The sequence below is a fragment of the Eurypyga helias genome, unplaced genomic scaffold (genome assembly GCF_000690775.1).
Source record: "Eurypyga helias isolate BGI_N326 unplaced genomic scaffold, ASM69077v1 scaffold8516, whole genome shotgun sequence".
NCBI lineage: Eukaryota > Metazoa > Chordata > Aves > Eurypygiformes > Eurypygidae > Eurypyga > Eurypyga helias.
The window spans coordinates 7330-27008 of NW_010255944.1; the positions used below are offsets into that span (position 1 = coordinate 7330).

Genomic DNA, 19679 nt, shown 5'->3' on the forward strand with positions numbered 1-19679 from the left:
GATGTTCAAAAATTAATAAATTACCTACAATTTCAGTTTGGCTGGAAAGCAGTAAATAAACTGTTGTAAATAGTGACTTTGATAATGCACACTGGAATAATTAGTGAGAGGTTACTTAATTACAGCAGGTCTTTGGACACCTCTTGTATAAACAGTTTCAAGTAAAAATGGAAACATTTGGTAAAACAGATTTATCATAACAGCAGAGGGAACACAGCCTGACACTCAGGATAGAAACTGGTGTCTTGTCATCGTGATATGTCATCAAAAACTGTGTTAATGTGTCCTTCCACCACCTGATCAGAAATGTGTGATCACTGACCAGCAGGAGACAGTGTTGTCCTGTGATGTTTTAAAATAAACCCAAAAAGCCACTGGCCAGTGGCAAACCGGATTAACTCAAGTGACTTGTTACTGTACACTGCCAAGCAACAGAGGTTCTATGGAGTTCAGGGGCAGGAAAAGCAGCCGATCAGCTGGAGCATCGCATCGGCATCAGTCCTTCACGTCATGTTTTGATGTCTGACATTGGTGGTGGCGGTTTGGTTTGGCCTGTTTTATTAAGGATTACAGTGACTATTCTAGCATATTCCCCTCAGTTTTCTTCCCTCCTTTCCCTTCTCAAAATTCGTTCAACATTTCTCTTTTCCTGGAAAGTTTCTCGAGATGCAAGGTTTTCGGATCTGTCACCAAACTCTGCACTTCTTGGCAGGATCCATGTAGTTTGTCTTGGAGCACGAAAAGGCTTCAGAAAACTCGGGAGAGTTTTGCAGTGATCCTATGACCCTTTAAACAAAACAACAGCATCTTGTCATTGTTTGGTTAAAGCAAACAAAACAACCCACATTTTGTAACCACTTTTCTTTGCATCACCCCAAAATACTGTGCGAAACACCCGCATTTCTCAGCTCTGACTTGCTCTCATGTCACCTTGCGTAGTGGCTGTTTTCTCTTTCCGGTTTGCATGGTGCTTGTTGCACGCCCTGAAATGCAGGACCCACCTCTTCTCCCTCACTGCCTCCTGCAAACTTCCATTTATTCACTAGGAACAGGTATATTGCTTCTACTCAGTTTTGCTGAGAGTTGTTTTGGCTGTGCTTTGCTGAAAAGTTTTTTGGAAGTGTCCAAGGCTGGATGAGGCTTGGAGCACCCTGGGCTGGTGGAAGGTGTCCCTGCCTATGGCAGGGGGTGGGACTGGGGGGCTTTAAGGTCCCTTCCAACCCAAACCATCCTGTGAGTCTGTGATGCACTGACTTTTTTACACCTCTGAAGCTTTAACTGAGATCATACCGCTTCTCTGGGCATTGTCGACAAACGTTGTAGTGAATGAGTGTCCTTGAAGAAGGGCTCGTTCAAAGAACAGCTTTCAAGTGGCTGTGGGGGCATCCCAGCTAATGCCGGTTTTATATGTGTAATTGTGCGTACGTCTGTTAGGAGCTGCTCGTTCCTTCAGGAACGGAAACAGAGCGCGGACATACCTATGCAGGGAACAACTTCAGCTTCACTTGTCAAATACAGACACAGATGCACATTGACTGTGGATTAGGAATTATTTGAAGAACGGTTTCATTGAGTAATTTGCGATTATTCTGTGAATAATCTCAATCAGTAGATTGGACAGAACAAGGAAGGGTGCACAGACACTGGGGTGAAGTTCAGCAGCTGGGATCTGCCACAGTCTGACTGTCACTACGAGACCATTTGCTGACTGGTCTCAGGAGGCGGCAGCCCCCCAGGAGATGGCAGAGAAATGATGACAACGATTCGGTGCTCCTGCAGCACTTTGCTGCTCCTGAGCACTAGAACTGCTAAAATGGGATTTAGCCAGAAACAGAGCAAAAAGTATTTTGGGTGTAATAAAACTCTACTTACATTTGTTATTAACAAACAGATACAGCAGCAGTGGGATAAGAATCCTGCTTCATTTACCAATATCCCCAGAACTGCAGGGAATTGGTACCTAAGCGGGGCTTGGCCTGTATCTGTTACTGCAGTTGCTGTTTTACTGTTGCCCGTTACTCAGGTGCAGATTCTCTTTCAGCTGCCTTTGACAATTACCTGATCTAAGACATCTTTCAGTTAACTTCTTATTTTTCTAGTGGACAAAAGAGTCTACCTGTCCAGCACTCAGAGTTGTTATCCCATGAACTAAAATTGTACTGTGCAATTAGCAGTTTTTATGAAGAGCTGCCTGTCCTGCCTATAAGGAGAAATAGCCAGCAGCCAGTGTAGTAGGTGGTAAGCAAACAAAAAACAAACACCATCACCAACCCCCAAATAATACAAAGAAAGGCACGTTGGGAGCTGTTGTGACAGTTGAATAGTATGTCATTAGGCAGTAATTTTGTGGGTATGTCTCCTCCACTGAAATGAAAGCTCTTGGGGTGGATGGGGGAGCCTCATCCTGAAATTACTTCACATTCTTAAAATGTTAGTACAGTTTCTCATTAAAACTTGTGCAATTCCATCCAAAGTTTATAGCCTTTCATGCTGGTGTAAAACCAGTGCAATATGTGTTGTAAGATATCCAAGATGTACACAAAAACAATTACACAAAGAGCTGAACTACTGAACTTCAAAGGCCTCACAACTCATACAAATTGGGAATAAAGAGGAGGCAGCGTTGGAGCACTGTGGCAGAGCCTCCTTCGGCTGACTGTCGGGCCTCATGCACTAACTGCCCCCAGGAGAGATCAGCAGATAGTACAAAAACCACCCACAGTGAAATGCCAGTCAAGGAGCAACTGAAGGAACAGTCACAGCTTTCACTCAATGTTTGAGTACGTGGGATAAACAAAGTAATTCTTTGGTGAAAAGCTGTTGAAAGATACTGGAATTCATGGGCTGAATTGTGTCAGGAGAGAAATCAGCTATTGTGTATGTGAATCCTGGAGATGACACAGCCTTCAGAGCAAACAGAGATGGTGCCATCTCTAATTCCTACTTGATCTCATGGCATCTGACCAAACAGAATTATTAGAAGGCCATCGTTGTGCTACTGGCGAACAGGTTGCTCTGACTTAAGTTAAAAAGAAAAGATCCTGGTCTGGCCCAACCACTCCCACGCTGAACACCCAAGCTTCCTGCACAACTCTACTGAACTCAAGCCCTCCTGTTCTTGGGAGGCTGACCAAGTACACAAGGCAGAAAATACAGGTTTGCTTATTGCGCCCCAGCAATCAGGTCTGTTACTGACTGAGGAGCACTGATCTCCCACCCAGAACTTGCCTCTTACTCCTGTAAGAGAGAAGAGTGACCTGGATAACACCCGGGGTGCAGCGGAGCCCCAGTTCTGGGTGGCAGGCACTGAGTAAGGCTGTTAACAGCGAAGATGGGCTGACCTTCTGTCAACAGAAGGTCACTTCTCTCATGTCAGCATTACTGTTGTTCTCCATGCTTAGAGACTGAAGTCATTGCACTTCACAGATTAATTGGAGAGCTGTTACCTTTGAGTTCAGTGGAGGACAGAAGTCCATCCATAGCCTTTGGTCTTTGAGAACCCTATAGGAGGTGTTGTGGGAGCTAGGGGACAGGATTCCAGACACGGTGACTGGGACTCTGCTGGAACAATCATGCACACTTGCTAACAGCCAGGGAATGGTGTCTGTGCCCTGTGATGACTGTTCAGAGCTTCTCAACAGTGTGGACAGAATTAAGTTGTGTCATCTCAAGAATGAGGACAACTCCCCCCCAACCCCAGCCTTATTGTGCCTGTGGAGCTTCCTGGGAAGGACTGTGCCTGTTCCTGCCAGCAGAGAGCTGTGCTAGGGCTGGGAGGTCTAGAGGGACAGTCGCTCTCTCTTAACCACCTCCACTGCGCTGTGCCTACATACAGGTACAGGCCTGAATCTCCCCCGCTAAGTGCAGCCCAGCCTTTCGTGTAGAGTTCTTTAAATTCTGTAGTCAGAAGCTGCGTTGCCCCTAGGAATTGCACTGAAGGATATTAGACATGCTGACCTGAATTTGCCTGGGCTGTGCACGTCAGTTTTGATGGAGTTCACAGCATATTCTGGTCTGTACGTTCCACACCATACCTACACACGGAACAAAGGAAAGCATTTGTTAGCGATAAGATTGTCCAGGAAGAGACCTGCTGGCATTTCACTATGAAATACTTGATGTTGTGAGAACAAATTTCACATTACAACATTAACAGGAATATTTTCTTTTTTTTAAAAAAAAAGTATACTGTTGTCCTCAGACAAAGGCACTTGGGCACACGAAACTGTCTACCAGACTTTCTAATGGCTGAATTCGTTTATTTAGGGAAAATAAAAATTACCCAACAAGACTTTATTCTCACTACTTTGTTGAGATCACTGCTCAGCTTAGCAACTCCACCAGCTCTTAGCACAACTGTGGAAGTCGGCCTACTCGCCCTGACTTACTGTTCAACTGTACCTTCAAGTGATTTTCAAAGCCTTCAGTCAGTAAGAATAGAAAATACCTGTGCGAAGTTCAGAAAGAACAGCTGTTTATGGTTCATTTTGAGCCCAGGCAGAAGTTTCTCTTTCCCATGCTTTTTCACATAGTTTTCATAGGCCTGTAGAATGAATTGAATAGAAATGTTACAGCTTCCAGCCCAGACAGTCAAAACAAAATGATGACAAGGAGCAACATGGATTCTTTGACATACCTAATCATGGACTCCCTTGGCCATCCATCTTACCACATGCCACCTTTGAGCAGAAGCCGACAGGGCCGTTGCTCAGGACCCTGATACCAGTGGCCTGACTGAATCAAGACCCGTTTTCTCATTGAATGGGCCTTGCAGTACTGGTTTACACCAGGATTAGTGAAGCTGCCTGAATTATATTAGGATAAATGCAAAGGGAAACAGGCTTAAAGAAGGCAGTGTGTTGTAGCAAAAAGAAGTCAAGGCTACTGGATTAATTTTGGGAAGATGGGTACACCCAGATAAGATTTTTGCATAACTCTGCATCTTTTTACAGTGGAGGAGATTAAGAATGCAAAGGAGGACAGTTGTGAAGTACAGTAGCTACAGAAAGTTAGCGCTATTCTTCAGCAAGCTTTATAATTAATGTGTTAAATTCCATGGGACTGTTACATGTTTACCTGGCAAAGCCTTTCACAGGGTTAACTAATGACTGCATAAAGCAAAGGGGTTCATGTTGAAAAAGCAGAATATGTTCTGTAATGGAAATGACACTGAGGTTCTCTGACATCAGCTGAGGGGTAAGTGTAGCGAGGCACCCGCAAGCTCGGAGCTAAACCAGCCTCCAGACTGCCAGGGTTCAGAGCTATACCAAGACACAGCACCCCCAGCAGCTCTGTCTCCTGCAGGTTCTGTGGGTCGGTTACCCTCAATACGTACCTTGCACAGTAAAGACCCACACGGAAAAGCGTGCTGCTGCCTAAGGCACAGTCCCAAAACCAGGGCACCTGAGGGGTCTCAATGATCTGGGGACTGCCTGTGTGTGGATCCCTGACTAAGTGACTGGGCTGGGCCACACAGCCTGCTTCGGCTCGAGGAGGCATAAACAATCTCCAGGACAGTCAAGATGTGATCAGAGAATTAATTCCCCCCCAGATTTGTTCATCTTTCCATCTTCCCCTTCTTCTCTCCATTAGACTAGAGAGATGTGGGGGTAAAAAGTCTCAGTAGTAGCAAAAAAGATCATTCTTCTCTGATTCTACAGACACGTGTATTTGCTGTCCTGTTTGCAGTTTGTTTTTCTCACAAGTGTTTTTCACATAAATGTACTGCATATTCTTTTTGCCAGCTGTTGGGTTAGAGTTTAAATTACCACGCTTATGGCAAGATACGCTTTCCCTGTATACAATGCAGAGTTCCAGCATCTGGTTTTACTAGCACTAAACTGATTCTGCAGGGAGAATAGGTCACTTTTATCAATTATCTAATGTTGCATTGTGAAAAGTAGGTTTTTTTCATTGTAATTTTGTTAGTTTTGGGGTTTTTTTAAGCAAATTGCAGAAGACTTTAATACCTTTCCTTAGTAAGAGCTGCTTTCCTGTTTCTTATGAAGAACGTGGTCAAACAGTGTGTGTTAGTGTGTCATTACTGATAGAAAGATGCTGGCAAACTGGAGAAATGTCCGAGTCAGTGCCAAGCTACCGCACGCGTGAAGCCAATCAAGTGCAAGTTGAGGAGCGGGTGTTTAACAGGTCTGCTGAAAAGGCTCCGGACGTTTTAGTGAATAACGAGCTGAACAAGAGCCAACAGTGCCACAGTACTGCAGAAAAGGCAAGTCACTCTGGGATGTGTAAACAGGAGTGTCTTACATAAAGATACATGAAGTAATCTTTCTACTCTACTTGGCACCGGCCAGGTCTCAGCTGGAGCACTCTGTCCAGTTTTGGGCACTGCACTTGAAGAAAGATGCGGACCAGCTGGAGAGAGTCCAGAAGAAAGCAGCAAAAATGAGCAGAGGTCTCGCAAATATGACCTCTGAGGGAAGATTGAAAGAACTGGGTTTGTTTAGTCTAAAGAAGAGAAGTCTGGGCCTTGAAGTATGTAACAGCCTTCGAATACGTAAAAGGTTGCAGCAAGGCCAGGTTGGATGAGGCTTGGAGCAACCTGGTCTAATGGAGGGTGTCCCTGCCTATGGCAGGGGGGTGGGACTGGCTGGGCTTTAAGGCCTTTTCCAACCCAAACCAGACTGTGATACTATAAAAAGAAAGGAGCAGATTGCTCTCTGCTTCCACTGTTGAAAGCAAAGATATGATGGCACTCAAACTGCAGTAAGGAGGTAGCAGAACTTCTCTTACCTGCCAGGAGGCAGGGGAGGGGGGACTAGATGACCTCTCAAGATTTCTTTTGGACCTTGTTTTACTATTTACATGATGTCATAATAATTATGAATATCTACTTCATTTTTTTAATACTTCCTACCTTCTAAGTTTTCTCTGGCTACTCCCATTCCTTCCAGAAAGACTATCTCCTTTTGTGGATTTGTACTGGCTTTTTTAAATGCACAAATGTTCCAGTTTAAACCACGCCTCAATCACCCCATCAGTATGGTCTTGTCCCTGACACAATCATGTTTCTTGTTCAAAGGCTCTGAAATGAATTTTCCTGAAGCTATGATGGTTTTGGCAAAAATAGAAAATTGGATACTTCTTACCTTATACGCTTGTCTAACACCCCCATTATCAGCAATGTTCTCTCCCAGTGTGTTGATTCCACTCAGCTGTAAAATAGAAAGGAAGAGTATAGTTTTCTGAAAATAAGAGCTTTTCCAGGACCTGTAATACCAAACTTTGTGTATGCTTCACTTTTCAAAGGCAAGAATTCCCTTAAAATCTGTTAAAAGCAGAAGATCATGTTAACATCTCTGAAAAGTCTCTGCCTCCCCTGTCTCAAAATCCATGTGGATACAGGACTAGTCTCCTGTTGAGGATGAGTAATTATATCACTGTCCCTTGCTTCTGAGAGTGAATGGAACATTGATCTTGTTGGGACACCGAACAGACCTGATCCCGCTAACTCTTCTCGGGATGCTGCACTGAATACCTGATGATGTTAACTCTGCAGAATGCCATAAATACAGCCATAAACTTTAGGTTGCCTGCCTCTCCTAAATCTGCATACCATCTTTTCCTTTCCTACTCTACCCTGATTCTTCCCACACGTTTTAGCTCCGTGGTCCAGATGTTCTGCTGGAGGAAAGAGCAAGCACCTTCTGAGTGAAGGAGAGCAGCAGGCAGGATTTGTTTTGATGTTGGGATAGTATGTGCACATTAAGCTTTGCAGAAATGTAGTTCAAACTCCCATGTTGTTTTTTCTGTTCCTTTGTGGAATTAAAAAAGAATCTTTGAGGCCCAAAACTTCTTCTAGGGCATAGGCTCCTAGGACTGCCACTTGTTCAGGACAGAAATCCTGCCTCTCTCTTGCTGCTGCCTTTTTTGGGGGGGAGGCGGTGTATGGGTGACAGTGTTGGCCATAAGCCAAGACAGCATTCATGTAAATAAGGGTTTGATGTTTAGGATGTAGGATTTTATGCTTCCTCATTAAAGATAACATCAGCAGTTACAAATAAACGTGACATACGTGCTGTCCACCAGCTAGGTCCCATGAAAAGTTTCCATATTGGTACACCATACACTGGGATAACTCCTTAAAATTGCGTGCTGATTCTTCAGTCCACCAGTCTACAAGGTCTCCATTCTCATTAAAATTTCTGCCTGGAATAATAGTGTTAACAGAATTATGTACACAGGTAAAGAGGTTTCTGATGCAGTAAGAAGGGGAGCAAGTAAGTATGGTTATTCAGGTGAAAAAATTGCTGTAATGAGGCAGCTATACTGATGATGCTCTTTTTGTTGTTGTTTGGGGCTTTTTTTCCCCTTTTTTTGCTAAGAGGGCTATATTTCAGCAGAGGAGAAACAAATTAATTCAGACTGAATCAGCCAATGGGATTAAGGCTCTTGGGAAGCCTGGTACAGTCCTGATCTGGCTTATCATAGTGCAGGTCTAGCGATGAACAGTGTGGCTGGGCAGCAGGTCTGAAGCTGGAGCCTTGAGTTCACCCCGAGTGACACACCCTGTTCACAACTATGTGTGGTTTATGATGGATTTGATGTAGCCTTTGGGGAAAGCAAGCGCCAGCAGCTATATTAAAAACCCTTGCATGCCACAGGCCCACATCCTGGGCTGTTGCTGCAGCCTAGCAGCTACAGGAGTGTCTGTGGGATTCTTTGGATTGTGCTTTTGGGAATCATCATGGGGAACAATACTGTAAAGCCTCAGAAATCCAGATTTGGAGTTACATATGGGAATTTCATTTTATCTGCTGTCTAGAATGATTAAGCCCTAAAACATGTAAAACATTCTCTGCATCCTAAGTTTTATAACTAGAAACTTGTCGCCTTACCATTGTCATCAAACCCGTGCGTGATTTCATGGCCGATGACCATGCCTATGCCACCGTAATTCAGAGATTTGGGCTGGGATGCGCTGAAGAAAGGGGGCTGCAAAATGCCAGCGGGGAAGACTGCAAAAAGAAAAAAACCCACAACAGTTAAGGCTCTGCCTCGTTATCCCGCGTGTGCACTGTGAACAGACCATTTTTATGGGCTGCAGGCAGCCATGCTGTTCCCTCGGATTTAGCAGCAACAGTCAGAGAACTGGGACATGGCTGTAGGGTAGTAGGAACCACCCCCCTCCTCAGACACTTTCAAAATCACGGTCAGCTTCTGCTTTGTCTCTGTTACTAATTGACTTTGCAAAAAAGCACTTTCCCACAGCACCTGGTGTTCTCGGACTCGTGTATGAGCCTCGCAACATCGTGAGAAGTGGGAGGGTGTTCCTCTAGAAGAATAAACGATTTGATCATTGCCCTCACCACATATCAGCTCAGAGAGATCTATACTTCCACTGAAAATACCAGTAACTCCCACTAAATGAAACTAGGCCAAGCTGGCAAGGAAAGAACTGGAACGAAGTGGTTCTTTTCACCTGTTTCTGGGGTCCTTTTTCTAGGCTTTTAAGAAACAAATTAGTAAAAAAGAAATCAGACTGCAATTGTGATCTTTTTACAAATGAATTAAAAAAAAATTTATAAAACACTCAGTTCCACTTTATATCTCATTCGGGCCTCTTCCCTTTATGTTCAGCCTGTGGCAGCAACAAAGTATTAATTCTCACTGCCTATGGGAACTGTGTAACTACAAAACCTGAGCAAAGAAGAATTGGATGACAGGTTTCACACAACCAAAGAAAGCAAGCAGTACTTTTCGCATTTCAGCATAAATTCAGTGCAGTTCTAGCAGTTTCTTTCAAGAGGAGAAAGAACTGTGGCAAAATTGAAAAATAATAAAGGAATTAGAAAACCCCCTTTCTGCTGTCCCGTGCAAATTGCTGCACAGCACCTACTGTCACAGAAATTCTCTGACATTGTTAGTTTGACGCGGAACCAAATATCCAAGTGTTTTGCTGTTGTTACCAGAAAGCACTGGCAGTAAAGACAAGAGTGTAAATGTCACGCTGCGTGACAGGCTGTTTTGATACTGGCACAACAGTGTGGGATCCGGAGTGCAGCATCAGAACACTCTTGTTGGAGATTACTGCTAGCGGGGTGTTTACGCAGGACCTTACGCATCTGTCTTGGTGGCCTGGAGTATTACGACTCTGTTGGAGCTCTGCCTGACTTTGGCTTCAAACCATAGGACCATCTTCCCTCCCTGGAGGCAGACAGTCCCCAGGACTTTCAGTTCAGTTTAACACCCTGTCACCTCAGCCATTTTTAAAGTAAAATGTCCAAATACATAGATTTTCTTGAACTCCACCCTCCTGAAAACAACTTAGTCCGTGACTTCCGTTGCATAATACAAGTCTGAAGTGGACAGGCATTGCTCCCACATTGGGATGCATTTCAAGTAGAGATTTAAAGAAGAGAGAAGTGCAGCTCCTCTGGGATCTAAAGAGGAGGTTGTACTGCCCAGCTTTGTGAATATTTCTGTAATGCTTGCTCTTCTATTTTAAGTTAATTTTAGCCATGGATGGTTTTGGGTAGGCTGACATTAGAAACATTTATACTCAAAAGCATTATGAAAACTATTTCACTGTATTGAACTTGTCTCTTACTTTTTAAATTTTTTTTTTCCATGGTTTAATCTATCAGATTTCCAGTTACATTTTTCCAACACAAAAGAAGCAGAATTAAGTGACACATCAGACAGTGAACTTGAAGTCATCTGACAGACTTTAAATCTTAAGAACAGCAATTAAGAATGCCTCAAAATTCCTTTTTTGAAGCCCTATGTAAAAGAACATTCGTTAGGACTTTGCATTTAGGACAGCTAACAGTTAAGACTTGCAATTTAATGGGACTACTTCAAGTAATGTTGGTATGGAGCTCTTACGTGCTGCGGTTCATAACTAGATCTTGGAGCACTACAGACTCTGCTACAGACAGCTCACGAGAATTCCTGAGTAAACCTCGTCTTTTGGGAAATGCTGATTTCGTTGAGCCTCAAATGTTTTGTTCCAGTAGCGATTATTTTTACATAAAGAGGGTGGTGATGGAGCCAAATCTGTAGGACGTCTGCCTGCCTGGGTCTTGCAGCAGCTCTGGAACCGTCAGCATGCCCTCGAGAAGCAGTGACCCCCTGAGTTCCTTGTCCCGTGCAGCACAGGACGAGTTTGCTTAGCACAGCTTACGTGAAGCTGATGGCTGGAGCGCACCGGCTCAGTAACTCCGTGACTTTCTTTTAGTCAGTGTTTCCTTCAGGTAAAAGTGGTACTGCACTCCCTGTTCACCCCTTAAAAAAGAAAGGCTGGGGTCACCAAATTTACTTGGTCGTTGAACTTCTACCCACTCCACACTGCTGCTGTGTTCATGGCTGACTCCCAAGGCTCTGTCCTTGTTCTGCACGAAGGCAATTCAAAACACAAGGAGATGAAAATGAATGATGAATAAAACCTCTGATTTTGCTGCACAGAGGCCCCCCTGCAACCCCCATGATATTGTTTCATCTCTTGGTGTTTAAAATACATACATATAGATAAAACCACTTTGTTCATTAAATCTGTACCCAGTTAATAAGTTGGTAAACCTTACCTATCTGATTTCTACTTGCTGAATAAAAAGCATTGACAACAGCAGCTCCACTTATCCACCTAGTAAGAACAGAATAAGAAACGTTAGAATTTCAGTTCTTAATGGCAGAGTTAATGATTGCTGGATCAAGCCCAGAAAGTGAGCAGCAGAATAATTGAGGTTGGAAGGTACTTCTGGAGATTGTCGAGTCCAAGCGCACTCAGCCTCCCATCGTATGTTAGACGCTTCCATCCCGTAATCATTTTAGTAGCTCTTTATTAACAGCAATACTTAAGGCTTGTCTCTGTTTCCACTCACACTGCAGCATTACACAGGCAAAATTTCCCATATAAAGAAACTGAAACACAGACCCGGAGGTTATGGTGGTGTCTAAATATTTGGGGATAATGGGACTTTCTGAAAGACTGCCTACTCAGAAGGATTTCTGTGTCACTCTCATTGCCACATACCCAACCATCTCAAATACCAGTGCATGGTGAGTTCCAGATTTGAGATTATTATGATTTTTTCCTTAACACGATTTCTTGAGGAATGAATGTACATGCAAATATCATCATGAGCTCTTGTGGCAGAGGCTTGATTCACAGTCCTACGTTTTAATTGAAAATAACACCTACTTTCCTTGATGAAGGCTCTCAGAATTACTTTTGGGTTCATCTTGACACATGGGAAATAATGAGCTTTAACTCCTTTTTCCTAGCTTATGATCATAATGGATTTCACCAGTGATCACCTAATGAAATTCCTAGAATCACAAGCAAGGCTGGTGGGCCGTTATTGTATGCAATTAATAATATTTCAGAAAAGATGTCAGAGAAAATGAGGTAACGGTTCTACAAAATGCAATAGCTGGGCCTTACACAACTGAAGTTGTATTTCCTGGCTCCGTGCTCTCTGAGTGAAACTACTTTCTATGATAAATGATGGATTTGATAACTGTATTGCATATGCTAATCATAAGCAATGCAGAGTATTCTGAAAATTAATTTGCAGAATAAATTCTAACTATCAGAGGAGAATCAATTGTGGTTGATAGGTCCAGGCTCACTTGAGGTAATCTTTGAAAGCAATTAAACTTACTCTAGGTACTGCTAACTGATGCACATTCATGAGAACAAAACAGGAGGTGTGTTAAGCCGAGCTGAAGCAACTGAACACACCAAGCCCAAACACAGCTTGAAGTTAGCACAGAGCAGAACTGAGGTGGAACATAAATTTTCAGTTAATGATCTGTAGATGCAGAACAGCAGAAGCAACAGTTGGAACTGCTCATCCACAATAATGACTGTAATTCTGAGGAGCTATGACGCAGTATTTGGAAAATTCACAGTGGTCCTTCCAGGGGAGTGAAGTATCTTCATCTTCTGCAAAGGTGAGGGTTTGAAGATGCAAGGTGACTGACTAGAAAGAGTCTGAACAGCTGCAGTTTTTTTAATATTTTTCCTTAAAAAAAGAAGTCTGGAGCAGCACTATGGAAATGGTAACGTAATTAAAAATAGAAACACAGAATCATAGAAAAATTTAGGTAAAAAGGACCTTCAGAAGTCATACGGCCCCATGTGAAGCCAACTAGATCAGGTTGCTTAGAGGCCTGCCCGTTCAAGATTTGAGTCTCGCCAAGGATGGAGATATGGAGATCTCGCAACCTCTCTGGGTCCTGTTTGACCACCCACGTGGTGAAAAGTTTTTTCCAAACATCTAGTCAGAATTTTGCACATTCCAGCTTGTGTCTCTTCCCACTTGTCCCATCACCATGCACTGAGGAAAAGTGCAGAAGGAAGTTCATTAAATCATCACTGATTACCCTCCATCTACTCCCGAGGAAACTGGATGAGACACTAGACACTGCTCAGTGACTTTTAAATACTTACTCCTCTTTGTCCACCTTTTCTCTAAGCTTTTTCAACCTTTTCTTCTGGGTAAATACTAAATTTTGAATAATGTTTTCAAAGTATTCTTCTTCTTTGTAGTTCAACTGAAAAGAAAGAGGGAAAAGTACTTAGTGGTGGTGTTACTGGTTTGCGATAAAAGGCACATGGACCTGGAAAAGCCAGTCTTAAGCATGATGAGCTAAGCAACGTGTGTGGAAGAGCATTTTTTGATCTACACTTAGAGCTTGCCGTGCTCTGCTACATCACAGAGTTGATATTGTCGCTGGATAAATGTTAGCAGCTGTATAATTTTTTCCAGACATCTTTATTCCCTCTTTATATATGTATTTGGAGTGGATTTTGACCCTAACTTCTGGGAGTGGCCTGCTTGAAACCAGTAGCTACCAGCTTGGTGAGCTGCAATTGCACCCTAGAAAACACAGGAATAAGGCTCAAATGGTGCTTTATAAAACTTGGACTTCTAAGACACATTCTGCCTGAACATCCACGTATACTAAATACGTTAATTGAGTTACTCTTATAAATGAACCTACAAGGTGAAAGAATACTGAGGTCACATTTTGCAATGAAAAAGCTCAGATGTAGTTTAAATTATACGTGTCATCCAATATCCTACTTCAGGGACTAATTCCAACACACAGATAAATAGTCACTGTTACAAAGTTATGTGTGTTGCTATCCACTTAACTGGTGTTAACCCCAATCCGGGGCAGGCTTAGAAATACTGGACTGAACAGCATTGGCTCCATGTTTTATTCTAGTGTAATTCCTCTAGAATTTATACATTCGCTTGAAATACCATCACATACTTCCCACCACCGGCACTGGGCCAGCTGTACTACACCAGCTTTTAACACCCCCTTACATCTGTACAGCCGAGCACGAGATGGAGTTACTCTGTGCTGCACATGGTTCAGCTTGGCCATGAAGGCAAATCCACCATTTTTTCCTCTTCAGACCCTTTTCTAACCACACCGCCTCTTGCAGATACTCACCTCTTGGTACTCACTGTTCAGCTTGTTGTCATCAGTCACAATCTCATCTGGATAACCAATCCTCTCTCTGATTGCTGTTGCCTGGGGACAAGATAATTTGATATCCGTAGCAAATCCAGCCATAATTTTTAATCAATCATAAATTATATAACAAATGCAATATGGAAGCAACTGCAGAAAAGCCAGATGTTTAGGTTTTGTTTACATTTTTCTTAAGCCACTGAAAGCACCGTGAAGTTTGTGGTTGATTAGAACAATGGCAAATTCTAGACAGTGTGTTCTGTTCCTTCCTTTGTAAGCAAACCTACAGCAATGTGCACAAGACAGCCAAACATTCAACTACGCTTTTGAGTTGAAAGGCTTGTTTAAACAAATAGCAGAAATCCTGAAATATTTGACATATTTACAGCATCTAAAATAGAAATAAAATGAGTAACTGGATGTTCTTTAACTTCAGTACATATAGGAAAACACATTTACAAATTTGCAGAAATGTGTACAGTTGGCTCAGTTTGGGTCTGTATCCCTATCTCTTACCTACCTCCCACATCTACACTGGAGTGAAATAATGTATTTAAATGTTCCTAAATTTTGATAATCTGAAGTCCTGAAGAAAGATTTTTAACTCAAACCTTCCTCAGCCTCTTTTGAGAGCCAAGTAGGGATTTGCCTTTGATGGCTATGTCAGGAGTAATTAAAAAAACCTCAGACAACAAATGATTCTTTAGCAATTCCTGCAACTATTTCCATATGAATATGTCCTAATAAATCTAGCAGTAAAATCACATTATTTATGCAAATAATTTTCTGGCTTTTCCCACAAACAAGTGAACATGATGAGCAACATGTGGAGGGTGTGTGTTTCTGATCCTAACTTTGCAAACAGTTTGCATTTCATTCTGTAGCAGTGGAAGTGTTTCACAGACTTTGCACATACACAGTCTATGTCTGAACACAGTGCTGAATTTATTTAGGATCTTCAGTTTCCTACCCGACTACACTGCGATTCCTGATCTGAAGTTACTGTGGGCTGTTGAGCAGTGTGAGTAGCCGTGGAGGTAACAGTAGGAGCGTACCTAAACACCCGTTCACATAACTGCATCTTTACTGTCTGATCACATCAGAATCGGCATAAGCTCACTGGATGCCACGACTGTTTTAGCTGTCTGTGGATTTACAGTCTAGAGTTGTTTGATAAACCACTAATATTTTGATAGTTGTTTTATATATTTTACTAAGATTTTCCAACACAAAATTCTGTAGTAAAATGCCAGGTCTCAGTCTATAATAACAAACCCACAATATTTTCCAAGTGTGGGGGTTTTTTTTAATTATGTTTTAATAATAAATTATCATTAAAAAAATCAAAATTGAAGACTTTTTTATTATCTCCATGGTATAAAGAAATAGAGATGCAATAAATAGTTCTTTCAATTGCTTCACTCAGTTCAGGGCTCTCTACAACCAATTTCTGCTACTTACTCCAGACTTACATGAACTGTCTGAAGCTACGTCTTCCCTTAAAAGAGAATTCACTGATGATGTCCAGCCTCTGGTTTGACTTCTTGCTTTTGTCCTGTCGCTCCTCATAGCTGGTCCAGTCACCATAAATCATTCCTTCTCACTTTCAGTATTGCTTTCTGTTAGATATTCACTATCTAGGCCCTTAATCACTCATTTGCCTGGAAGGTCTTAATCTTATATATAGATTCCTCCTCTTCTGTGTGCTTCTCTCCACAGAGGCCCCCTTCCCTGTCCTCTGGGTCTGAGGTAGGGAGTCTGTAAGCTGCTGTGCCTGTATAAACGTGACTATAAGTGGGTCTGTATATATAAAATAGTGATAGATGTTACTGCTTACTTTTGTCAGGAAAAATACTGATTCTTATAGCAATACACAGCATTAATAATATTTAAGGTTTAACTTACTTTTTGTTCTGCTTTCTTTTTGGTTTCTGCATCCATCCAGGTAAGATCATCTAAGGTTTTGATAAAAACATCACGTATATCTGCAATCATTTCCTCAACCTTGGAAAAAACATCAGTGTGTTACAAATCTACATAAAACGATCCCGTTATTTTCCCACAGTCACAGTTTATTACAGACTTGTTTTTCCTGCACTAGTTGCTCGAGTCTACGCTGCTTATGGGCCTCACTCAAAATCTGGAGCTCGTTAAGTCGTACTTCTAACCTGTCCTGCGGGAGCAAAGGGAGCGGGCACGAGCTCACAAGGCAATGCAGCTTAGGTTACAAAAGCTGTCAGATACCCAGCTGCTGGATGCTGTGCATCTGAGCCAATGAGAGTGTATGTCAGCCACAAAAAATGGGGCATCTTAAGCCTGGATCACAGCAGGAGTGGTAGTAGGAAACTAAGGCTGAACTCCAGGTTAATTTACAGCAATTTTCTGAGTGACTGAAGACAGAAATAACTGACTGTCCCCGCACCCCATGTTGGCAGGGGGCAAACTAGCATCAGTCTCAAAGAACACACAGCAACTGTTCACTGCAGTAAGCATGTTCCTTGGGCATGTGCACTGATGTGCGCACGGTCCGTCGCTGATGTGCCAGCGGTGCTTTAGGCTCAGGGCTGGCTCACGGATCAAGTGGAGCGGGCAGATGCCTCGCTCCACACACACGATGTCTTCATACACACACGTCGCTTCACGCTGGTCGTTTGCTTGGACAGGTAATGCAGAAGGACTCAGGTGCAAAGGAAGGGCTCTCCTAGCACGTATGTTCTTGTTACTCCTCAGTGGTGCACTGAGTGAGAAGCAGATCTGAAGGTCAGGGTTTTCAGAAAGTGACCTGCTCTCCAGAACAGGTTCATAAAAGTGTAATCAAAGCTGTGTAAAGAACTGCACGGTGAGTGATGATTAAGTGACGTGCAGATGGCACACCGGCTGTTTGCTAAAAGCTTTACCACGTGTTTACTGTCTCCAGCAAACGCTTCCTCCACATATAACCGTCCCACCGCGTTCTCCATGTTGCCGTTGACATAGTTGGCGCAGCGACGCCAAACTGCAGTTTCTGATGTCGTGCCGTAAAGTGCCTGTGGAAGATAAGGATGAGGGAGAGCAGTGACGTGGGCCCACGGAAGGGGCACGGCAGACGTGTTTCATTGGAGCCTAGCCAACCTTACATTCAATTCCCACTTGTGTTTATGGCAGCCAGGCAAGCTCACTCTATAATGGGACCATCTAGCGCAGGCTGAGGGAACATGAGAATCATCAGCCATGTTCTTTATCCTTTCAAAACATGAAAGGTAGAGAGAAGAAAACTAAAAGCTGAGAATGGGAGCAGTTAAGGAGGAACACCCTGACACAAAGGTTTTGCTGTTACAGGGACCTGTACTGCAGTTCGAGCTCTGACAGGGCCATTGCCATTATGCAGCAAATTAATTGCTGCAGTGGTAAGATTGTGTTTTCCACCCAACCAGCAGCTTCTGTCTCAGCCTCCCACCTCTGGGAGCTCGCACAGTAGCAGCTCGTTTACTCTATGTGATGTTGCTACAAGGTATGGAAGGATTTTGTCATGGTAAGGTATAAATGCGTGATAAAGCTGAGTGGGTAATACCAGTGTGACACCTGAATGCACGGAGTAGAGCCGACAGTGTCATTAGAGGGCAACTCTCTCAAGCCACGTTCTAGAATGAAGTCTACATTCCATCTGAACCTTTATATGAAAATATATTAATACTTTAAAGAGCGGGGGAAAAGCCAGATAGTCAGTGAATCGGACTGCCCTGTTCAGATACATAAAACTGACCAAACTGGCTTCCTCCAGTAATTCTTACTTTATTCTGCAACAAGCACAATCTCCGTGAAAAGCTGCATATGTGTGTTGAAGTATTTCTTATGTTGCTAGCAGATATAACAAAGTGGCCGTAACCTTTTTTAATGGAGCTGAGCAAACTTAGAAAGTTTGGGAATACAAATGGAAATACAAACGGCTTCCATCTCCATCTGCTTGTGAAATTGCTCAGCACTCCCTTAAAAGCACTAAAATATCTGCAGGTTCAAATGATTGAAAAAGAAGATTGGGCCCATAATGTTTGGCTCTGAATGTGCTGCTGAAGAGTTTGTTGCAAAACAATCAGAAGTGTAACCATTTGCAAATAACTGGGACTGCCTGTTATCAAAATGGGGATTAATTGGGATTCAGCAGAACATGGAAACCAGGGACCAGAACGCTGCTTTTCAAAACCCCTCCAGCTACCAAGCGTGTGTGTATGCTCCAGCAGAAGCTTCCGCAACACATCTAGCTTTTGTGTGCAAAATTCAAAGTATGTTACATTTTTATATACTACAAGTACATTAAAAAATCTTTTATGGTACACAAAAGTCATCTTTACAACTTAGAAAGAGATTAATTTCTGCACCTTACGAAAAGCATTCCTTGTGTCCTTGTAGTTACGGCTTAGGCTGTTGACAAGATCCATCACAAATCGCCAGACCATGTAATTTTGAAGGTCTCTGTTTAACAAAACAGCAGTAAGAAGCTGGTAATGTTTTTCGGCTTTTTAAGTTTATTGGAAATAAAATGCAAATTACAAAAATACCTAACATACCTACCTGGGAGTGTATTTATTAAGAATAGACTTCAGCTTGTTAAGGTATTCTGGATCATAAACAATGACATGTTCGGTGTTCTCCACGTTAATTTGTACAGTTGACATTATATCATTTATGAATTTGGACCAGTTGAATACCTGGAAAATCAATATGCATTATTATATGGTTAAAGAAACAGTATTTAGCTGGGTTTCTTTCCAGTTTAAGTATGTTTGAATAACACAGATGCTCTGCCTTTAGTTTTCCTAATAGTTTCACTATTTGTAAATGGAGTCATACCTGAGATAATTTATATCCTCTGGGCTCTAAAATCCTATTAAAATAGGGCGGTATTTAGCAGAAAGTGTCAAGACATTGCTTTGATTTCAGACTAACACAACTAAAATTGTTATGCCCCCTTCCTTTGAGCCTGGAAAAGGAGAAATGGCATATTAAGTAAAATTTTCCATTGCCTTTTTGCTGTGTTTGGCTAAGAACTTTGAAATCCAAGCCTAACTAAAAGCCTGATTTTCAGTACAGTATGTTTCTGTGTCCATGGGGCAGTAAGATCCGTGGAATACTTGACAACCCGTTCTGACTCACACGGTAAGGACTTGTTCTGAAGCACGCTGAAGCCCATGCAGGGGTTTATTTCCCTGGGCTTTAAAGCAGACACTAAATCCACTGTCCGTAATGGATTT

General features: G+C 42.6%; 1 protein-coding gene across 1 annotated transcript in view; it reads right to left on the reverse strand.

Moving 5' to 3' along the window:
* Positions 1-558: 558 nt before the first annotated feature.
* The window catches only part of MME (membrane metallo-endopeptidase), a 37784-nt gene continuing 18663 nt past the window's right edge, over positions 559-19679 (reverse strand). Inside the window, exons 10-22 of the mRNA XM_010153485.1 lie at positions 19000-19136; positions 18807-18900; positions 17349-17477; positions 16357-16455; positions 14431-14511; positions 13415-13518; positions 11544-11602; positions 8856-8975; positions 8033-8166; positions 7107-7172; positions 4448-4543; positions 3958-4034; positions 559-786 (exon numbers count right to left, since the gene is read on the reverse strand). Of these exons, the coding sequence (XP_010151787.1) occupies positions 687-786; positions 3958-4034; positions 4448-4543; positions 7107-7172; positions 8033-8166; positions 8856-8975; positions 11544-11602; positions 13415-13518; positions 14431-14511; positions 16357-16455; positions 17349-17477; positions 18807-18900; positions 19000-19136 (1296 nt within the window). The 3' untranslated portion in view covers positions 559-686. The remainder of the gene's footprint in view (positions 787-3957; positions 4035-4447; positions 4544-7106; positions 7173-8032; positions 8167-8855; positions 8976-11543; positions 11603-13414; positions 13519-14430; positions 14512-16356; positions 16456-17348; positions 17478-18806; positions 18901-18999; positions 19137-19679) is intronic.